This window comes from Xiphophorus couchianus, chromosome 20, assembly GCF_001444195.1.
Source record: "Xiphophorus couchianus chromosome 20, X_couchianus-1.0, whole genome shotgun sequence".
Lineage (NCBI taxonomy): Eukaryota > Metazoa > Chordata > Actinopteri > Cyprinodontiformes > Poeciliidae > Xiphophorus > Xiphophorus couchianus.
In genome coordinates this window covers 20,533,476-20,555,614 of record NC_040247.1, presented here as the reverse complement: position 1 = coordinate 20,555,614, position 22,139 = coordinate 20,533,476, and the positions used below count along the sequence as shown (strand labels likewise).

At 41.7% G+C, this 22,139-nt stretch overlaps 1 protein-coding gene across 4 annotated transcripts in view; it reads right to left on the bottom strand.

Annotated features, from left to right (window-relative positions):
* The window catches only part of foxp4 (forkhead box P4), a 113,785-nt gene that overhangs the window by 6,198 nt on the left and 85,448 nt on the right, over window positions 1-22,139 (bottom strand). For 3 of the 4 annotated variants that reach the window (XM_028002118.1, XM_028002117.1, XM_028002119.1), the window contains exons 7-17: window positions 18,693-18,894; window positions 18,267-18,365; window positions 16,131-16,229; window positions 12,240-12,327; window positions 9,813-9,896; window positions 7,550-7,775; window positions 7,293-7,369; window positions 7,108-7,209; window positions 3,533-3,654; window positions 2,955-3,021; window positions 466-638 (exon numbers count right to left, since the gene is read on the bottom strand). In XM_028002118.1, the coding sequence (XP_027857919.1) occupies window positions 466-638; window positions 2,955-3,021; window positions 3,533-3,654; window positions 7,108-7,209; window positions 7,293-7,369; window positions 7,550-7,775; window positions 9,813-9,896; window positions 12,240-12,327; window positions 16,131-16,229; window positions 18,267-18,365; window positions 18,693-18,894 (1,339 nt within the window). The remainder of the gene's footprint in view (window positions 1-465; window positions 639-2,954; window positions 3,022-3,532; window positions 3,655-7,107; window positions 7,210-7,292; window positions 7,370-7,549; window positions 7,776-9,812; window positions 9,897-12,239; window positions 12,328-16,130; window positions 16,230-18,266; window positions 18,366-18,692; window positions 18,895-22,139) is intronic. The other variant, XM_028002120.1, reaches the window with a different exon arrangement.

The window sequence follows — 22,139 nt, the reverse complement described above, 5'->3', positions numbered from 1 at the left end:
CTACTTTTCCAAGTACATTAGCAAAGTACTCTGTAAACTTTGCACTTATATTTTTTCATAGCAATCAGCCTTAAGTTCAAATTCAGACACATATCTCATTTCAAGTCATTCATTCATTTTCTATTCAGTGCATTTAAATTGAGTTAAATCAAATTCAGAAGATTCGGAATTGCCAAAAAAAAAAAAGCATGTGTTGACAAGACTACAAATTTCTCATTTTAAATGTGAACCTCAGAGGAATAATAATTTACACCTATATCTATATTTTTAGATTGTTTTATCCATTTTTTTCTTTTTTCTTTTGCTGAAATGTTTTTCTAAACACCTTAAGGTGACACTGCCATGATTGACAGATACTAAATTGGTTGACGTAACTTATGAATGAAGTTTCCATGCATACCTGAAAAATTGCAACGCAAAGTCATGAACTGTGATGTGCGTGTATGTGTCTGCTCTGGTTCGTACCTGTACTGCTGAGGGCTGAGCGTGGGGCTGCAGCTGCCGTTGCTGTTGACCTGCTCCACGGTGGAGCTGACATCATCATGGCCCACGTGCAGCATATTGAGGCTAGCTGCAGACGGAGGGGTCATCATAGGGGGGCTGTTCAGCAGGGACAAACTGCTCTCTGCCAGAGCCGCCTGCAGACAGAAAAACAGATTTAAGTCATGCTTGATTGAACCATACGTTTAACAGACAGAAATGGATCTAAAGCCTAACTTAACTGAATAATTAAAGTCACAAGGAATGCAAAGGTGTTTCAATTTTAGAAATTGCCCACATCAGAGCTCATTTTTATCTAAGGCCACAGCGAACGTCATTTCAAACCACTAGGGGGCACTTATACACAGTACTTTCAGCTGGAAGAGTTATTCCCGTAGGTCCCTGTCAAGAAGTGAGTGTGTGTGTGTGTCCAATCACACAAAAGTCTCAATAGGAATGCTATGAGAAACGGAGCCACAACCTCGGCTTAGACACAAACATAAGTGCAACATCTGTGTCTGCAGAAGGCAACAACAGAGCCAACAAGAGCAGCTTTGGTCCTTTTTCTGCAGACTCACATCCAGACGTTGGATCAGACAGGTTGGACGCCGCTGAGAGGCTCATGCCACCTCCCCTTCTCATGCAGAAGGGGGAAAAAAAAGGAAAGACAAAAGGAATTCTCACTGGCTCAGAGGTGGGTTTTCTGGGGCAGGCAATAATTTTATGCAGTAACCTTAATTGACAACTACTTGACGCTATAAATCATCCCAGTCGCTAAAGTGCATTCGGTGCCTGCACCAAGGTGAGGTGATCGAGATGTGTGCACCGGTGGAGGTGGGAACATTGCGAGATGGGGCAAGAGAGTGGAAAGCTGATGTGGGGGGGGGGAGGCAGCCAATGTGAGCGCAGTTAGGGAATCGGCTAATTATAAGAGGGAATTGATGTTAGTGTCCTTGATTCAGAGGTTTTCTACATTTATCACATCAACGTTCCTGTGAATTTGTCAAACATTCTGGATATCAGCGTAGAAAACCTTTGGCTTATCAGGTTTGGACATCTGTATGTAAAAACAAAAACATCAAGCAATGCAACGCACAAATTGGTTTCTGGTTCTGAAAGGCGATAAAGGGATTTTGAGTGGAAGACCATCACAAAGATACATGATTTTCTTTTTTTTTTTTACAAATAAAATTTTAATATAATAAAACAAAAAAATTAAAACAACTTAGTTACAAATATCTACAGCTTTGTTGGCAAGATAACTATTAGTAGTGCAGAAATCCCATTTTCATTTTGCCGTAAGCCAGGGAAGGCATATGACTTATGGTCGGAGCCGATGGGAAGATGGATGGAGCTCAACACAGGTCAATTATAGAAAATAACAGGCCGCAGAAGACTTGAGACTGGGGTGGAGGGACGCTTCCCAGCAGGACAGCAGCCCTAAGCATGCAGCCACAGTTGCAATGGAATGACTCAGATCAAAGCATTCAGTGTTGGATTGGCCCAGTCAAAGCCCAGACCTGAATCCCATTGGGAATCTGTAGTGAGATGTAAAAATTGCTCTTTACAGAGACTCTCCATTAACTCTAGCGTGAGATTTTTCACAAAACAAAGTGCAACAGTTTTAATCTCTAGCTCAGCAAAGCTGACATAAACAGGCCCCAAAAAGACATGCTGCTATAAGTGTAGAGCACAGGTGTCAAACTCCAGTCCTGGAGGGCCACTGCCCTGCAACTTTTAGATGTGCCCCTTCTGCACCACACCTGAATAGAATAATTCAAGTCATTAGCAAGGCTCTGGAGAACTGATCTACACAAAGAGGAGGTAATTAAGCCATTTCATTCCAGTGTTTTCTGTGGCACATCTAAAAACAGCAGGACACCGGCCCTTGAGGACTGGAGTTTGACACCTGTGATGTAGAGAAAATGATGAAGGGAGAGGGTGAATAGAAATCCAAAACATACTTGTTTTTATTGTAGAAAAAAAAAAGAAACCCATGTTTTGTCATCACCGTCCTGCACCACTTTGTGCTGCTCGATCACGTAAAATCTCAATAAAATAGGTTGAAGTTTGTGGTTCAAGAGGTATGAATATTGTTGAACAGCACTATAAGAGGGCTCAAAAGTGATACATTTACCTGTGGGGTCTATGTCAGTAGAGAAAAAAAAAAACAGTGAGTATGAAAAAAAACACGTTGGTGTCTGATGAAAAGGTAAAGGCTATTTAAATTGATGTGAAATCCTTGAAGTTTTCAGCAAGCTTTATTTTTCATGTTCTGGATATTAGAAAAAGGAATAAAGTGTGGACACTTAAATAATTTTACACACTAAGTATTTTTTAATACCTATGCAGACTTTGAAAAAAAAATAAAAGTTAATTTCTTAATTTTCAAGACCGCTTTCAGACACTCCAAGAATGTTGATTATTAACTAAAGGCTAAAGGAAAAGAGCCAGAAATGAATGCAAAGTGTTACCTGGTAGCTGGCGTTTAGCGATCCGAAACCCAGGCCTGAAATCATGTTTTTCACCAGAGTGGGACTTCTGCACAGAGCCAGAGACAGAAAAGGAAGGGGGTGGAGGGAACGACGTTAAAGCACAGATTGTGTACACATGTGAAAAGATGTCACCTCAATCAAACACTGTGACAAACCTCCAAAATACTCCACAGACAGAAACATTGGCGGAGTGTAAACAGCTGCTTGAAACAGACATGTGAAAGTGTCTGATATCTGGCGTGCAGGTGTGTGTGGGTGCGTAATTATCCCCGATGGTTGCGGGGAACATCTGTTTACACACGCTAACAAGGTTTTTCTCCCTCCTTGCATCTCACGCTGGTGCTTACAAATGGTGTCGACAAACAAGAAAAAAAAAAAAAGAACACATACGGCGCATGCAGCGCACATCACAAGCCAGAAGCCTCCTTGCCTCACTTTTGCTCTAGGTAGTTTGTGAGTTGGCTTCTGGGTAACATTAGCAGATCTATTTTAGGCAATCATGGTGCCAACACCCATAACCTCAAAGTCTTGTCAGCAGCGGCCGGCTTCACACTCACCCGGTCATCTTTGGTGGTCTCCTCTTTTGGTATTCAACTTCGTCCACAGTCCACACGGCCCCCTTCACGTTCTCCACACGAACGAAGCACTTGTGCAGACTTAGGTTGTGGCGCACAGCGTTCTGGAAAAAGATTAGAAACAAGACAAAACTTTGTACTTTTTTTCACCCATCACTGTATAGGTTTTCCTGTAGCTTCCCGAACAGAGCCAGTATGAAACGAGCGTTTTCTAGAAGCGTTATTTTATCTGGGATTGTTTCTAATCAGTCATCATCAGCACACACACACAACCAGACAGCCAAGCAGGCAGGAAAGCAGGCAGGCACACCGCTATCTTCGTCTCAGCCCCCCAGGGACAGGCCTCCCTTTTCATCTGCTATTTGTAGTTTGTTCATGCCCAATTTCATTACCAATTTTAATTCGTCTATAATTAAATCCTGCATATTCTCTCTGACACGCTGTTCTAAGCCGAGAGGGAGGGACAGGCCAGGCGTGCATCACTCTTTGCCGTAATTACACACACACACATGCGGGCATACACAGAGAGCAGCTCGCGTGCACACGTAATTACACACAGCCATAATCAGAGGAGAACCCCCCTCCCCCCGCCCCCCCTCACGCACACATCCCCTCAACACCCCCACCCCCCGAGCCGTGATGCTAAGTTTTGTAAATGAGTCTGACCCCAATCTCCGCCTGCCACCCTGACAGTGCAAACACACACACGCACACCCCCGCACACACCAACACAAACACACACCAGACACCGGTGCTATTGCACTGTTATTTGCATTCGTCTCCGTGATGAAAGCCTAATTCTCCCAGTTAAAACATTAGCAGTCATTTACAGTGGGTCACAGCACATGTGCCACTCATCTCCACTCCCTTCTGGGCTGAGAGGTGGGAGGTGTGGGGGGTTGGGGGGCAACAACAGGAGGCAGGAAGTTTAGAGGAAAGCTTGAACAACACACAAGAAAAATAGAACCGGATTCATTCGTTTCAGGGTTGTTGATCTTAATACCACAAGTGAGTGACCATCACAGGAAGTTGGAGATTTGATTGGACTGTAGGATGGGCAATAAACACGTGCATGCAGGTAGAACTAGACATTTATAAAAGGAATGTACAGGTGAGCAATCATGTTTGGGCCAAATTTTAGTCAAACCTGCATTGATTCTATACATGTAATAAACTTTCACATTATTCCAAACACAACTTTCCAGAGATTTCAGTCCCTTGTACTTATTTCAAAATATAAAATACTAAAGTTCACAATAATTTCATGCAGGATATTTCTACAGTGAGTGGGCTTTAAATGTGGAACCCAGAGAAACCGGAAGAATGGATGGATATATGGATGGATAAAAAGTGGAAGGAAAAGGGACACAGAAAAGAGACAGAAAGAGAGAAAGAGCAAAGGGACAGAAGAAAGGACACAAAGAAAGGAAGGAGATAGGAAAGTAGGTATGAAGAAGAAAGAAGAGGAATGGCAACAGGAAGAATAGAACCGAAGAATATAACACAGGAAGGAATAAAGTGCTGCAATTATTGGCAACACTAACAATTCCTACAAAATAAAGATAAGTGAAGTGTTTATTTCCATTTTTAATTTTTGAGTTAACCAGAATATGAATTAATTTTTAATTCACTTAAAAACTGGAGCAGCAAGAGAACATGCAATTCAAGTAAGGCAGATTTGCGTTGACCTGCCCACCACTAATGTTGACCATATGCACACCCCTCCATACAGACAGACAAGGAAGAAGATAGGAAATAATCTTCTTCCATGTCAATAATTTTGTGTGGTTCTCTTTGTATCATTACTTTCCAAATATCTAATCTTTGTACACAACTGGTACTTTGGCAAAACACCTGAGGCTTTTATTTCCTTAAGAAACATAAGCTCTACTACTATGAACAACTTTAACTGACTATAAAAATGGCTGAAAGACACAGTTACAGTCTGTTCTCATTTATGCCTTCCCTCCCGCTCATCTTTTTCTCGTTTCTGCCCCTCTCTGTCTCCGATTGGCGACTTCCGCCGCCTGACACCATCGCTCTGCTCATGAAATATAACGACTTATTAAAGGACATACATCTCTGAGGCCCCATTTGACTCATCGGGCTGCTACATAAATACATAAAGCCATGCCGGGACTATATTTAAAGGTCCTCCAGACTGATGGAGGAGGAAACAGAGCCCTGGCATTAATAGTTAAAATTCATAAAAGTCAGATGAGGGGGTAAAGATATTCCCGGAACCTTTGTCTCTTCACCTCTGCAGCAGCCCTCCTTCCACCATCCTCCTCATCCCGTCTTTGTCAGAGCCAGTTTAAGAAGGCTGCTGTCTTCGCCTCTTATGTTACTTGTCTAGTATTTGTGTTACAGATGGGCTTAAAGGGAAGAAAGTTCAGCATGGTCACAAACATTGTGTTAGTAGTCCATGACACACTTCTCCATCCTAAGGTGTTGTATGTGACTAGTGGAGTTTTACTGTCCAAAAAAGAACATTGAAAAAGTATTTATACCTTTAACTTTTTTTTTTTTTGCACAAACTTGAATGTATTTTAGATTATTTTTTTTTAAGCATGAGCTGAAAAGTATTTTGGGGTATGTCTCCACTGATTTTGACATTGTACTATGTGGAAATCTTTACCTCGCGTCTTTCCAAAAAAGTAAAAAAAAAAAAGGTCTTGCTATGGATTTTAGGTTTGGACTTTGACTAAGCCATTCTGACACATAAATATAATTGGATTTAAACTCAGTCATCAAAGCTTTGGCTGTATGTTTAAGATTGTTGCTCTACTAAAAGGTTAACCTCCGCTATTGTCTCGAGTCTTGTGGAGCTTTTTTGCAGGTCTTAATCCAGCACTGGCCTGTTTTTAGCTTTGTACAACTTTCCATTAACCGACCAGCTTCCCTATCACTGCTGGAGAAAAGCATCATAATTCTGCCATTCTGATAGTGGGGATTATAATTTTATAATTAGCAACAATTAGTGAAATTTTAAGACAATTGGTTGAACTGAATTTCATTTAGGGGTGAAAAGGGGCTGAATAAAGTTTAAAGAAGAACGCCTTCCCTCCACTTCACAATTATTTACTACTTCTTGGCCTGCCACATGATAGCTCAGGGGTTGTAAATACTCTTTCCACTGTGTATGCTGCTGAGGCAAGTTTGGGTCTGAAAGTGAGAAATATTCACAAGCGCAGACCATAATCACTTTTCAGCGATCCCATTTTAATCAGCTGTGTTGAACAGCATAATTTATTTTTTGTCAAAATATTACTGCAAAGAAAGCCGCAACCCAAACCTTCTGTTACTAAATGTAGCTTTGCTAATCTACCGCATCATTTAAACAACTTCAAAACAGTTTGGCATTGTGTGATTTACTTTTTCCATCAATAAATACTCCGTAAAAATAAAAATCCTCTCGGCTTAGAACAAATTGCTCAACTTCAAGATGATAATAGAAGAGATTATGAATGTACATGAAAAATAAACTCAACTTTTTTTTAAGGAATGTGACATAAAAAAAACAAAACAAACAAAATCTATTCATATGATGGCCTTACCTTCCATGTGGCAGTATTTCTCCTGAAATATGCAAACTTTCGTGTAAACCAGTTGTAGATCTCATTTAGAGTCAGCTGTCTGTCTGGGGACTCCAGGATGGCCTGGAGGAAGATGGAAAGATGTGGGACATCAGAGGAGGATGCTGACAGAGGGACTGTGCGACAGATAAGGGGGCAATGCTTACATGACGTATAAGAGAGGCGTAGGTAAAAGGAGGCCTGACATCAGCATTCTTGTAGAACTCACAGTTTTGAGCGAGCTCTGAAGAGAGAAAACAAGACAACAATGATGATAAATACTTTTAACACAAGAGTTTAAGGGTTTTGTTTAGGAAATAGTAAAAAAAATAATTAGTAAAAAACATTATCTCTCAAAACAGTAAGTGATTTCTGAGGCACAAAAAACAAAAACACGAGAAAGAGGTTTGTTATTGGAGTCTACCTGAGGCAATAGGGGTGCAGTACTTGTCAGAGTTGCGCCGACGTATGGGGCCAACTGGGTGCGTGTGGGAGTGGGAGTGTGTATGCAGGCTGGAAGAGCTGATGACGGAGGGTCCCTGGCGCAGTGGCGTGATTGGGGTGGCGGCTGAGGTGGGAGGGTGGGGTAGACCCTCTGGGTAGGCATCACTGTCCCTCTTTAACAGGGAGCCGCTGGAAGCCAGGTTCAGCTAGAAAGGGACAAGAAACCGAAGATCCAGAGAGAATATGTTAGGTTCATATTTAGAAGGGAGAGTTGATTTAAAATAAGGAAGGGAAATAATACAAGGATTTCGAACTCTTTGTGCACTCTACAAATCTGGTAAGAAGAACGTAATTCCATTCAAGAGAGAGATACCTTCCCAGTAAGATGTGTAAATGGAGAAAAATATTCCCACTGTGAAACACAGTGGCAGCATCATGCTGTTCGAATGCTTTTCTTCAGCAGGGCAGCAAAATATGCTTCATTTCTACAGATTTTTATTTGCACTATGTGTGGCAGAAAACGAACACACATATCATCCTGAAAACCTCATCGCCATGGTAACCACGGTGGTGGCAATGTTATGTTTCAGAGTGGCACAGCAGTTGTCATGAAATCGCATGTGAAAAAGCTCAAGAGGTATGAATATGAAGACTTTGTCAAGATGCCACAAATGATACGAACTCAACGTGTGTAAAATTTAAAAAAAGTTTTTTAATTAAACCCTGCTCTTTTGGCTTTTCTCCCACAGATGCCTTTTCAAAACACATCGCCTATCGGTCATGATGGAAGCTTGTCTACATGTAATTCTTCACTTAGTTCCTCTTATCTTCCTTTGTTAAAATGCAGAAATGATGCAAATCCTGAGAAAAGCAGGAGTCCTCAATGTTTCAAATGAACCCATCTATTCTAATAACTTCATCGAATGCAAGCTCAGATTAAAAAAGGGGGCCTCAAGCACTTCCTGGAAATTTGGGGCCCTATCAATGGCAGTAAGGATTTGCACTCTCTGAACATGCTTGTGTATTCATACCTACATATTCACACACACACGCACACACACACACACACATAGTACAGACTGCAATTAACCCCGAGCTTACAAAAACAAAACCACATGACAGTATGTTTGTAGGAAGGGGAACATACACATGCACTTTGCGGTGGCGCAGCCTTCACGGACCAATTCGGCCCAATTAGGCAGAGCCCGAGACACACACACAGACACACGCCGAACCAGTACTCCCAGTCTCTCTGGGAGAGGCGTTGTAGGGCTTCTAGTTTAGAACTAATTAAAACCACTAAGTGTGTGTGTTGTCTAGATTTATGTAAAATGTGTGAATCACCTCCTATTTCCTCTGACCCTTCTCCGTACCATTTAAGCTGACTGGAGGGGGGCGGGGCTGTTTAACAGGTACTTCATTAAAGCTGAAACCCCGGCTCATCACCACAGCAACAGTCGAACACTGTTAATTGAGGCCAAGCTTTGTTTCCATTCCTGACGCTCCTCCTCTGCCCCTCCTCCTCCAATCCCTGACCCCGAGGCCCGTCTCCAGTGGTGACAGAACACGCCTCCTTCCTGATTTCCCATTAGATGATAATGGCAGCTGATCCCCTTGTGATCAACACATCATCCAGTCGCACGGTCACACGTGCGCACACACGTCGCCACTCAGCCGCACTCGTTTATATTCTCAAATTAAGACACTCTAGCTCTAATTGACAATTAATTTCAACATCTTCATATTTTAATAAGACTCCTCGTCAATCTGAATAATGAAATATTCATTAGATTCCTAATAACAGCCTCGCCAACCAACTGCAGTGGATGCACTTTAGCACGTGCAAGAAAGCTGTGCAAAATCTCTGTCATATTTGGCAGCATTTAGTTAAATTACAACGAAAGAGTTGCTCGGAGAAATTACATTCAACTTCCACGCAGTTTGAACGACTAAAACAAACTCAAAATGTAAGACCCTATTTGTGGATCCAGAGAAATGCAAGAGCATAATTTCCACAGGAATATACTTTCAGGTGGTAAAATAGACTATAAAAAAGATGAAAAATAGAGTGTAAGGCAGGAGAAAAGGCTTTTATGATTTAGAAATGCCACATTAACCCTCACTGAACAATAGGGGGCATAGCCACCAAGCAAGAGAGGCACAGACAAATTGTCAAGTCCCATCTAGGGGAAGCAAATGTGTTGTGTTGTAATCTGGACCGTGGGGTGTCGGCGTGTACTCACAGGTTGGTTGAAAGGTTTTGGCTCTGAGGGGCGCATGTGCAGGTGGGCCATCATGGCCTGAAGTCGCTCGCTCTCCTTCGCCAGCTGCAAGACACAATCGGAAAAAATACATGTCATCTCATTTCATTATCCTCAGATCGATTTAATGCGGTGTTGACATAGAATTACAAATACAATTACACCTCAGGCAAAGTGGCGAACATGAGAGCGAGGCGCCTCAGCACCCGCAGCTCTCTCACACACACTTCCCTCCAGCCCGAAGACACGCTCGCCCCCGTTTGACTTTGTTAACGGCTGTTTAATGGGGTACCGCCGTAGCCTGTGGAGATGCTGAGGCCTCTTTCTGTGTATGTTGTTTCATTTTTTTTAAGGTTCCAAAGTACAATAAGGAGCAAATGGCACCCGCAACTTCCTCCCACGCTTTGGAGATGTGTGTCGCTGCCTGAATATGAGAAATTTAAACAAAATGCCTGTCCGGTGTCTGGATGTGCTCTTTGTGGCGTGGGAGCGGTGGGCGTCCTGCGGACGGCCAAGGAATGAGGCGGCATGTCAAGGAGTGAGAGAGGGAGAGACGGCTGTCCTGATGTGATGTGACACCAGCTGCCTCTCTGTCACTTTGCGTTCCCTGGCTGTGGCTTCAGGGGCTCGGCTAAACGATGTTTACCACTGCTGCAAACACAAAAGTTGACCATAAAACTGGACAGCCCACGCACACACAAGCACACGCCCACACGCAGGCACACGCAGTTGTGCACAAAAGCTTTCAAACTGCTGTTAACTTTTTGTAGAGCTTTAAATGTAATGTTTTTGCATGATAAAGCTGAGCTGAGCTCAGCTCTTTCTAGATCTATTCAGCTATGAAAAGCAGGAAATAAGCTCTTACATGAAGATATGCTTGAAAAATATTTACCTTTATACTTCAAGCACAAACTGTGTTTTCTTCACGGACAGGCGTGGCAATATTTCTGCTCAAATGTCAAGTTTGGTGACTGCTGCTCGGTTCAGGCTGTTACTTTGTCTCTGGAGAGATCCATTATTTATCCGGTAGGTTTTTCTCTCTCATAGCTTTAAATCTAATTAGATAAACCGAAGGCTTTCTCCCTCAACTTCAAGAAAGATTTTTGAGCAATAGTATTTGCAATTTGGTGTTGGTGTGTAGGAGCCTGTTGCCGACAAAGAGTGAGTCCAGGCCCAGCAGAAATGAACATAATGCTTTCTGTTTTTTCTAAGTTTGCTCATTAGCCATTGCACAGGATTGAATATCTGGAGAAAACAGTCCAGATGTTGTCACTCTGTTGTTGTTTCTGAGCGACAATTTTGTAAGTTGGCATATTTAGACAGAGCCTGGGTTTTATCAAGCACTAATTTCAACCTTGAAGTGCATTAAAACCGCTCGCTCTTAAAAACATAGTCTAAATGGATCACTTTCAATTTGCTTTTTGGCTGGAAAAGCAGGGAAAATATGTAAATGAGAGCAACTTCACAGTTCATGTAAACAGGAGAGAATTAAACAGACGTAAGCATGCTGTCAGGATGCTCTGGAGGTCTGTGTTTCTTTAATGCTTCCTTGTGTTTAGTTGTAGCTCCATTGGCTCTTATGTTTCCCTGCGACTGTTTTGATCACTCATTTTCCCCTCGGTTCCTCTTGGAACATCTTTTAGCCATGCCCCCTCTTATAATTTAAGATTCATGTTGGTTACTGTATCTCCTTCCTGAGTCTAAATCCTATGCAAGCTAATTGCTGCATGTCACCATAAACTATATATATTTTTTTATTTCATAAGAAAAATAATTTATGAAATAACTGAGTGGGATCCCGTTCAGAGTGAAGTTGTGCGTTTCGTTCAGAGTGTTTATGTGATGCAAATATAAATTCAGTCTTTGCGAGCTGAATTCAGAGCTGGTTGCAGTTAGGGATGAACTGGCACAACACTGACGACACACACACACAAACCTTCAGCTATCTGACTCCTGTATTCAGGAAACTGCAACAGTGTTTTCCACTTTGTCACTCTTCAGAGAACAGTATCGTTTTGATCTTTTCTTTTTTTCTGGAGCATTATTCAGATGTTTTATGAATAACATAAAACATCTGATTTTCTTAGCGTGAATCGCTAAGAAAATCTCCTCGTAGCCCAGTCCTCCACGTCTTGCTTGTGTCTTTTCCCTCCCTTCCTCCCCCTCTAGTGCTGGTGACCAGAGAAGCTTTATAATTGGAGCGGCGATGGCAGCTTCCCTGCTGACTGCTCCTTTTAAATTACAAGCTCCGCTGCTCTCCATAAACTCTGCCCCGCCAAAGACAAGTTTCTGCCACTGACAGGCTAGAACAGTCTTCATGACATTGTTTGTGAGCGTATGAAAATTAGGCCTCTGTGTGTCAGTGATGGGATGTTATGTTAGTGTTGTGTGTGTGTGTGTGGGACCCACCTGTATCTCCAGTTGCTGAACCACCTGCATCTGGACTCTGCACTGAGCAGTGCTGCGGTCATCTAGGGCGTGCTCGTTGTTCAAGTGCCTGAAGGTAGAGAGAGAAGAGGAGGATAAATATAACAACTTAGTTTTTCCTGCAAATATAAAACCACTGCTTAAGACTTTTAAGTCCAGAGGATTATTGTTGTATCGGTTCAGGTCTCATGAATGAAGCAGGAAGTAATCTCAGGTGCTTCAATTTTATTTAGACTGAGTTATGAACTGCTTCAGCGCTGTAAAAATAAATCCTAATCTCAGAGGTTCATTTTGTCTAGCGACGGACGCAGCAGCTGTGCTGTGTGTGTCTGTGTGTGTGTGTGTGTACACTTCATTGGGGCCACGGTCCAAGACAACCACCTGGATATGAGCTCATATGTTATCTCACACAGCCTTATCTTAAGGCTCTCTGTTAGCAAAACTTCTCTTATTAACGCTGCTGTGTCTTCAGTGTGTGTCTGCGTGTGGAAATGGTGTCGCTGTTTGCTTCCTCAAATCTGGGAGGAATTGGGACCTCCTGATCTTTCCCAGTGTGCTCCTCCCAGTCTTCCTTCTGTCATCACCAAGGTTATTCACAGGTTGCTGCAGCCTCGGCGGGGAGTGTTAGTACACAGCGCCTTGCAAATGTATTCATACAACCTGACCTTTTCCACATTTTGTCACGTCATAAGCCTACACTTCAATAGATTTTAGCGATAGACCAGCGCAAAGTAGTATGCAGTTGAAGAGGAAAGAAAAGTTTACATTGTATATAAAGTGCGGTGATGTTATAAATTTGAGTTAAATAATGTTTACCATATTGTATTTAAAATAGCTCAAGCAATTTTTAGATGATTGACTGATCTCTAAGATATTTAGAGTTTGGGAACTCTACTTAGTCCTCATGAAATCCAACTCTGTCCACTAACAAATCTCTGTTGACTTCTGAAAACTAATGGTTGAAGGAGTCCGCCTGCCACACTTTTCAGATGTTCTAAAAAAAACCCATTGAAAACCAAGTTTAATTTCTCTTATGTTCCATAAAAACCGGTTTGTGTTAAGGTTTGTGGCTGTGATCTGTGTAAACAGAAATCCAAGTGATTTGAATAGTCTCACACAGTTCTCAGTGTTGTGTTTTTTTAGTTTTTTTTTCAACACTTTTGCTTTACTTGTGTTTGTGTTTGAGGTGCGTGCCATATTTCTTTGATCAGTGTATTAATAAAAAAACTTTTAACGTGTGTAACAGATGGTACTTTGGGTGTGTGTGTGAACGTCTGAGAAAGTAAGAAGTTTTCCAACACGAGGCAAAGACTCGAGATGAAACAAAAACAATGATGTCATGGCACGACTAATCTAGGCAGATAGATGGCTCAACACAAGTGCATGATAATAATAACAAAAACATGAGCTCACCCCCGTCTCTCTTTCTCTAACCCCCTCTACAACCCCTATGTGGAGCTCTCTCTGCCTCTTCGTCACTCACACTTCTGCCCACTCTCTCCCTCCCCCTCCTGTAACTCCCCAAAATGCCTATGATTCACACATATTCCAGCTAACTCTGCCCCTTCCCATCCCCTCTCTCTTGTTTCTCTATAGCCGGGTCATAAACAGTAGCAGTTTTTTGCTTCTTTTTCTTTTTTTTTTTTCAAGTTTGTCCCGACAAAGAGGCTCTGTTTACTCCTCTGAGTGCTGGCAGACAAGCCTTTAACCCACATTACACCCAGCTTTGGTGACCACAGCCAGAGTATTATACCAGAGGACAGGGAAGAGGAGGAGGAGTAGGAGGATGGTGGGCAGAGAAAAGAGAATAGAAGAGAAGAAAGACCCGAAACAGTGGAGCGTCTCCCTCCTCTGTTCTTCCGCTCTACCCTTTTCCCCTCCTGGGGCGATGACTAAGGCTTGCTGGGAGGGAGCTCGCTGTTGGACTGACGGCATTATCTGTCGCTGCCTCTGTTTTTTTTCCTTCTTCCATCTCTCTTCTTACACACACACATGCATGCTCTTTCACTTTAGCAACTGCTCTCCTTCCATCTGCCCCCGGGCTACGTGAAATGAGACACCAAACAACAGCTTTCCTCTCCAAACTTTCCCAGCCTGCAAGCAAGCTTTGATCCAACTGTCCAATGCCATTGGCGTCACCCCACACACCCGTGTGATTGTGTGTATGAATATTCATTTCATCACTCTTGCTTATTAATATTTTCACTGTTCAAACAACTACAAACCCCAAGTTGGTAATGAGTGTAAGTTTGTGTAGGGCTTCATTAAGGGGCTTGTTAGGCCTTTCATTAGAAGCCTCTGTGCCAAGGGGGAAGTCCAGTGCACCAATGAGGAGGAGGTGCAATATATCTCCAAATGTGAAAATGACATGGCAGACGGGAGAAAAAGAAAGATTCCATCTTTGCAAAGTGTGTATAAAAACACAGTTAAAATAAATAAATGAATTTGGCAGTCTGTTGGAAATACTCAAAGAATCTTTAGAAAACAAAGAATCTATACACATGACAAGTAACGTCGTGTACCGTTGTGTTTGTGCCTGTCGGGGTGCGCGGGGGTGTGTGTGTGTGTGGAGGCGTGTACGTGCCTCAGAGCAAATGTGATGCAACATATTGAAATCGATGAGCAAAAGAAAATCAGGAAAATGCAGAACTCCACAGAGATTTCTATGACTGACGTGCACCATTTAATAGGGTTAAGTTTTAACTTAAACACAGATTTTGGCTAGCAGGAGAGAACTGAAGTTATTGCAAGCTTTACAAACGGCAAGTGTGAACTTTCTTGATTTGCACCTAAAGAACGTTAGTCAAAAATCAACAAAATTAAAATAAAAGTTACATGCATTTGAAAAGAAATTGCATATAGCCCAAAACCAAATTCAATTTAACTCTTCATCTTACTTTTTAAACTCATTGTGCAAATTAAACCAGGATGTAAGATTCCAAATAATTTTTTGTGTGAGATCTTCAAATTGTCATTTTTCATTTGAAAACTATTATGTATGACCTATTTACAAATCCTCTTGCTAACATTTTTCTTTCAGTGTATTTATTTATTTTTTTACAAAGGGCCCAGACAGTAACATCTATTATGATTAATTTCAAGTTGATATGCTTGGTATTATTGCTATGGTCTACAAGCATAGCGGATAATAGAGAGGCACAATTATCATACTGTTTACCATTATGATTTTGTTTTTTTTTAATTTATGAAAAATTACAATTACTGGTAACAACTCTGCATGATGATTTTTGTAAATTTCATATGCCACAAGTCCTGTCAGTAAAAATAATTTGTAGTTTTCTCTTCTGGTGTTGGTTTTATGAGAGTAGTAATAAACATTAATAACTTAAAAAATATTATCAAATGCAATTATTGTGTATTGTTTAGCAATGCAGTTGTACTTAATGCAATCTACCATCTTTACCAGAGTGCAATGGATTTTTTAAAACATGTCATCACTTTTATTATTATTGCAAGAAATACCATAACATATTGCCCATCCCTCATAGATAAATGGTTAAAATAGTTAGATTTTTTTCAACAGAAAAGACATTACTGTTTAGATAACCTTTAGGTGAAAATTTATATAAATTGATTTGTGATATTTGTTATCATTGTTAATATTTTTTATATAAATATAAAAACAGCAGCAATCGCATTCAATGAAAAATATCATACTAATCTGCTATGTCAGAATTGAATAATTTCTTTTCATAATTGAGTTTCCAGATTTTCCAGTCATTTTTAGGTGTACATACAAAAAGCTCACAATTAAGTTATGTGAGATATGGTCAGGCCTTAAATATGAGCCTTGCAAAAAAATCACAGGATAGATTGATGGATGGTCATGTAAGTTAATTTTTTGTGACTCACTTGATGAACTGTCCCATGTCCTCACACAGTGCTTCACAGCCTGGCCACTTACACTCTCCATGGCCGTAGAGAGGATGGGAGCTGCTGAGCTCCTCATGACTGCAGACAAACACATAAACCGAGACAGAAGTAAGGGTCAGCAACAGATGTTACATTTTGTGCATAATCTCTACACCAGTTGAGGTCAGACACAATTGTATAAGACAAATGAAAATATTATTTTTAGTCACTTCATTAAACACATGCATGCAATATGTGAACGTAACAGCAGCGTGCATTGGTGCAGCCATCTGAGTGTGGTTAGCAGTGATTAGTTGGTGCAGATCTTTGAGCCAAGAGCAAGGGAAGGAGGACAGACCGAAGTGGGGGTTAGTTACAGAAGCCAGGCATAAAATAAGGGAATTGGTCCAACAACCTCAGAGGCGCATTCTGAAGTCCATGACCTATCCCCCTGCCTTTGGTGTGTGTTTTGCACATGTGTTTGTATATTAGTGTTGGTGTGTCTTCTACTGTTTCAGGAGCTGACACGGAGCCGGCACAGGACCAACCAGCCATGACTGATTGGTGGTGGTTGCTGTCATTTGCTGGTTACTCTTTTGTGGTGAGTCTGTGTGTGTGTGTGCGTGCTTGTGTTAAACTTTATGAGCACATATGTGTGCGCGTGTGTGTGTGCTTCTAAGCGAGTGCGACGATGAAAGACCAGGCCAGGTTTGGTTTGGACAAATGCAATAACTGTGTGTTTGTGCATGTGTGCGCGGCAGGTCCGGTAGCAGATGTGGTTCAGACCTGGAGCAGTGCCTCCGACGGCTGTCTCCACATTTATTTACATGACTTTGGAAGTGTGTGTGTATACGTGTGTGCTTTGTGCAAATGAGTAGGTGTGTATGATGACTGGGATGGGGATTCTCCCAAATCAACATCAGAAGGATGTCTAACAAAAACCATTTGTCTCGCAGATGGAAACTTGTCTCCCTGCCTCACTTTCTCCCTCTTTCCGATCAGATGTGCAGTCTGGAGAGCAATGGCAGTGTGTTTGTGGGAGAATGTCTCTGTGGTGGCCGTGCTTGAGGCAGCTCAGAAGTAGCTCAGACAGCAGACATGACAAACTGCTGCTAACCACATTGTCCTCCACATCAACCATGCATTAGCTTAGCAGGCTAGCACAGCAGTGCTACCCTCTTTGTGATTCTCGAGGCCACAAAAGTTTAAGCAGACCTACAGCAGAACACTGCAGCTGCAGTACAACACCACTCAGCTATATCATGCTTGTTCTTCAACTTTGACCTCACTTCCAGACGGAGATGTTCACAAGTCAAAGTCCAGTCTCTCAATTCAATAAGGGAAAATGTTGGAGTCCAGTTAAATTTGTTGAGAGGACAGTCCCAAACAAGTCTCTGATTTACAACTTCTGAGGGGGAAAACCATTTTTATTCTTCCAGAGGCAGGTTCCCATCAAGTCTCAAATGTCTAATAGTTAAGTCCAAGCTAAGCCTGAGTGAGAGTGAATTCCAAGTCAGATCTCAACTCTGTGAGATGCAAGTCTAAATCCAATGTCAAGTCTTTAACAGGGTGGTTCGAGTGAGGTCTCAAGACTTTAAGAGGAAGGTCTAAGTTAAGTTTCAGGTCTTTCACAAAATGTCCAAATAATTTTTCAAGTCAAAAATGGTCAACTTCTTTATATCGACCACTATCCAACTGTACATAGTGCACTAGCTATGGTTTGGAGCTCTTCTTGTCCTCTTTCTGAGTATTTATTATTAATTTTATTAGTAAGACAATTACTAATTATATTAATAATACTATTACTACTAATAATAAATCAAACAGTCAATTTCACACGTTAATATGCACCTGTTAGAGCTGCTCTCACTGGCTTACAACCTGTGATTTACAGGTTTGCTTTCATTCCAGATTTCATGAGTTAAAAATTATTCATGAAAATCAACTCCCAACCTTCAAGTCTAGGTCAAGTCTCAAGTCTGTGCCTTAAATGGCCATCTTTTCCTTCTAAACATGAGGGCCAATGTTTCCTCTTAAACCGGTGTGTGCTAAAGTTAACCCTTCAGAAGTGCATCTATTCTATTCTAGGGTTACGCGCTCTGCGTATGTAGGGGTGTGTGTGTGATGGCTACTCACTGGCTGCTGGGAGGCTGGCTGCCTTTGGAGTAAAGGGGAACATGGTCATCTCCGCTGTCTGCCTTGGTGAAGGAGGATATCCATTCAAACAGTCGGGCTCTTAAAGATGAAGACAAGCCTGTGAGTGGCCAACACAGTCTGTGTGCAATACAAAGACACCTGGCGCATGCATCTCTGATATCGCCCTCACAACATTATTTGCTGGACAAAAGCACCTTTATAAACCTCTCCTGAAGAATTGGGCAACATACTCTTCTTAATGACATCATTGTCAGGGTAGTAATAAAAGCTTAGCTGCAAGTAAAATACCCGTAAAAGAGAAAGTAGGATAGTTTGAATGAGAAATAGAGAAAAAGTTGAAGCACAGAGCAAAGACAAACAATGAAAGCGTGCTTATAGAAAGAAATCATCTTGAGCTTTCCTTACCTGTCTCTCTTTGGGGTGTGGTTTTGTCCGTTGGGCAGGCTGTGCAGTGGAATGTGAGCACTGGCAGCTTTGGGGAAGGCTGAGGTAGAATTAGAACTGTTGGTGCTCAAGTCCAGGCCCTCGGCCTGTTTAAGGGCATCCTCAGCACTTGGCACTCCAGACACCTCCTTCCACAGTTGCTGGAGGTCTGACGGACACATTGCTGGAAAAAGGGTTACACAGTCAGCTCAGCAAATGATGAAATCTAACTTACTGATTAATTTTACAAGCGAATATGACGATAGACATGGTGAAGTTAATTCCAGAGCAGCTGAAAGATAATCAGACACACGCAGAGGGAATTTAAATAAACTAGTGTCACTGATTGTGTAGCTGCAACTGATTATCCCAGAACCACAAAGTCCCCCATTCTACTGAAGAAGCTGAAAAATAACACAGTCTAGAGGTTGATTTAAATGTCCTGTTGGGCACTAGTAAGTCATCTCCATGGTTCCTGTCATAAAGTAATGGCTCTTTCCTGACTTATTCAGAGACGTAGTTTTACCAATAAGAGAAGTACAGAGTTAAGGTGGGAGTTGCCCATAAGGACTTCATCAGCGCCACTGTTTGTGCAAAAAAGAAAAAGTGAGTGCACACACTGTGCTCCTTCTGCTTGCAGCATTATTATTTCTGGTCCAATTTGACAGTGAAGGAGAGACGACTGAAAATGCCACAGCCTTCTCCAGCGTATTTTAGCATGCACTTACTCACATATAATACACATCTGCACATACACATACAAGGACCTCGCAGCAATCCAAATATTATGTCTGCTTTGTCTGCATTCTTCTCTGGCCTCCGCCAAAACAAAAGTTCTCACTCTGGAAAAATGAAGTGGTGTAAGTGCGCAGACAGATTTGTGTGTGTGTGTGTGCGTGTGGTGGTGTGTGTGTGTATTTGCACACACACATGCACGCCGGCGTGTGTGCGCAGGAATTATCCGGGAAGAAACCAAACCAATCTGTGGAGACGATCGGAGAGTGAAAGTGTAAAGTGGTTCAAGATTGTTATGTTAGGAAGCCTGAACCACGGGAGTATGTTCAATTAAAAATAAATATGCCCGTTTGGAGAAAACAGATGGAAGGTAGTTTAGTGCCAAGTGTAAAATAAACAACGCATGTGAGGATAGATTTGCAATCAAAAAATCATAACTTTCTCCAACAAAAACTGACAGGACCAAATTTGAAAAGATGAGAGTATTCCTGCTAACCCCTAGGAAGGGGCTTGCAAAAGTATCCATACCCTTTGAACTTTTATCAAATTACAACCACAAATTCCTAAAGTACTTTTACTTTTAGGTTTGATTGGGATTTTATGTGACAGACCAATTCAAAGTAACGCACAATAATGAAAGAGTAGGGAACTTTTCACAACTTTCTACAAATAAAAACCTGAAAAGTGTGTCACCCATTTGTATTCAGGCCCCAGAGGCAATATTCCGCATAACCTACATTTGCTGCAATTGCAGTGTTTTTAGGGATGTCTACCAAATTCATCTAGAAACGGATCTTAACCAGTACTTTGAAAATAGCTCCTGCCCACTCTGACTGGATGAAAACCATCTGTGAACATCAATTTTCAATTCTCAGTTGGACTTTGACTGGGCCATTTTCACACATAAATTTGCCATGATCTAAACCATTCCATTGCTGTCTGTGTGTTTATGGTTGCCCTTGCAGCATCGACTATGTTTTCTGTCAGGACTGCCCTGTTCTTAGCTACATACAGTACATCTTCTCATCTGCCCTAACTAGTTTATCTGTCACTGTGGAAGAAAAGCAGAGAAAACTCCTAAGCTCCTCTGGAGTTACTGTCACTCTCTTGGCTGCGCCTGTGAAAAGCAGTCAAACGTCCAACTAAACCTGTCAGTTTAGGTAAACAGTCACATTTTGGTAGGTTTGTCGGTTTGCCATCCTAGATCCATTTTACAGATGACGGACTAAATAATGTTCTTTGAGATCTTCAAAGATTGTGACTATGTTTTAATCCTAACTCTACTTTAAACTTCTCCACAACTTCCTTCCTGAGCGGTCTGCTGTGTCCCTTTGTCTTCATGATGTTACTTATTCTTTACTGTTCAAACCTCTGATGCTTTCACAGAACAGCTGGAGTTATGCTCTAATTAAATAGCATAAATATGGGTAACATTGAATTGTTCATATGCCATCCCTGTTGGACAGGAACTATGTCCAACAAGGAACTATTTCCAAAAATGTAACCTGTAAAAAAAGTTACATAGACTTAAACTGTATAAAGTTCAACTCTTGGATGCTTTTCACAGGATCTCGTTTAAATAGAAACACAGAGTGAATTGACAGGCTCTGTTGATTATCAGAAAAGGTACAAGGTTTTAATACAAGACTTTTTTTCCCCACATAACTTAAATCTGCAACTAAAATGCCTGAATTCTTGATGTTTTTGAACATAAACTCATTGTTTCTAATTATTTTTATGAATCAGGGGTTTAGTAGTGATCTAACGTGTAACACACAAAGTCATAGAAGTAAACACAGGCCTTAGTTGGACTCCTCATGGCGCCACGTACGGCCTATACACAGAGCACAACAGCTTTTTGAGGCAGGGCGGCAGTGTGTGTGTTTATCCGTGAGTGTTTGCGTGTTTGTGTGGCATGGCTGGTCAGAGGAATGCTCTGGCTCACGCCTGGCTGAGCTGTCACAATGGACCAGCTCTTTCACACTGCAGGGAAATTCCAGTCTTATGCAGAGAGGGAGAGCAAAGAAAGAGAAGGAGACGCCGAGGCCAAATGTTTGCAACTGTCTGAAAAATTGTTCTCTGCTAACACAACTGTGTCCTCAAGCCCTATCCACCTAGTCAGTTTTTTATTTTTCCTCCCCTATGAATAAATCCACTTGCCCTCCGGGAGACCTTTGGATTGGAAATCAACGTTTCCAAACCTTTGATAATTTGGTAGAGTTTAACCTTGTTATGTATGCGTGTGTGCGCGTGTTGCTGTGAGTGACTCCATGCTAGTCTGCACGAGGGGAAAAAGTGAAAGATCAAAAACACAGGGAAGGAAATGGGTCTGTTTGGTCAACTCAGTCAGCGCTTTAGCAATGTTACGGCCACTTTAGAGCCCCTAAGGCATTCTCTGCAAGTGAGATAGTGCTCAAAAGTATGTGTGAAACATTGCCGCGCAAGTGTGTACACAATAGTGGGCACGCACACACACACATGTTCACCGAGGGCGGGCCAGCAACAGTCAACATTTATCGCTCTGAAACTCTGCTGAGAAGCTAAAGAAACTGTGGGAGAAGTTACACATAGGAAAAAAAATCCTGTGGGCACAGGAATAGCAGAAAGATGATTTTCTTGTGCCTGGATAATCTCAAGTACAAACACACACATGCACACATCTCTAAGCAGGGGAGGCTTAGCGGCATATTTTAC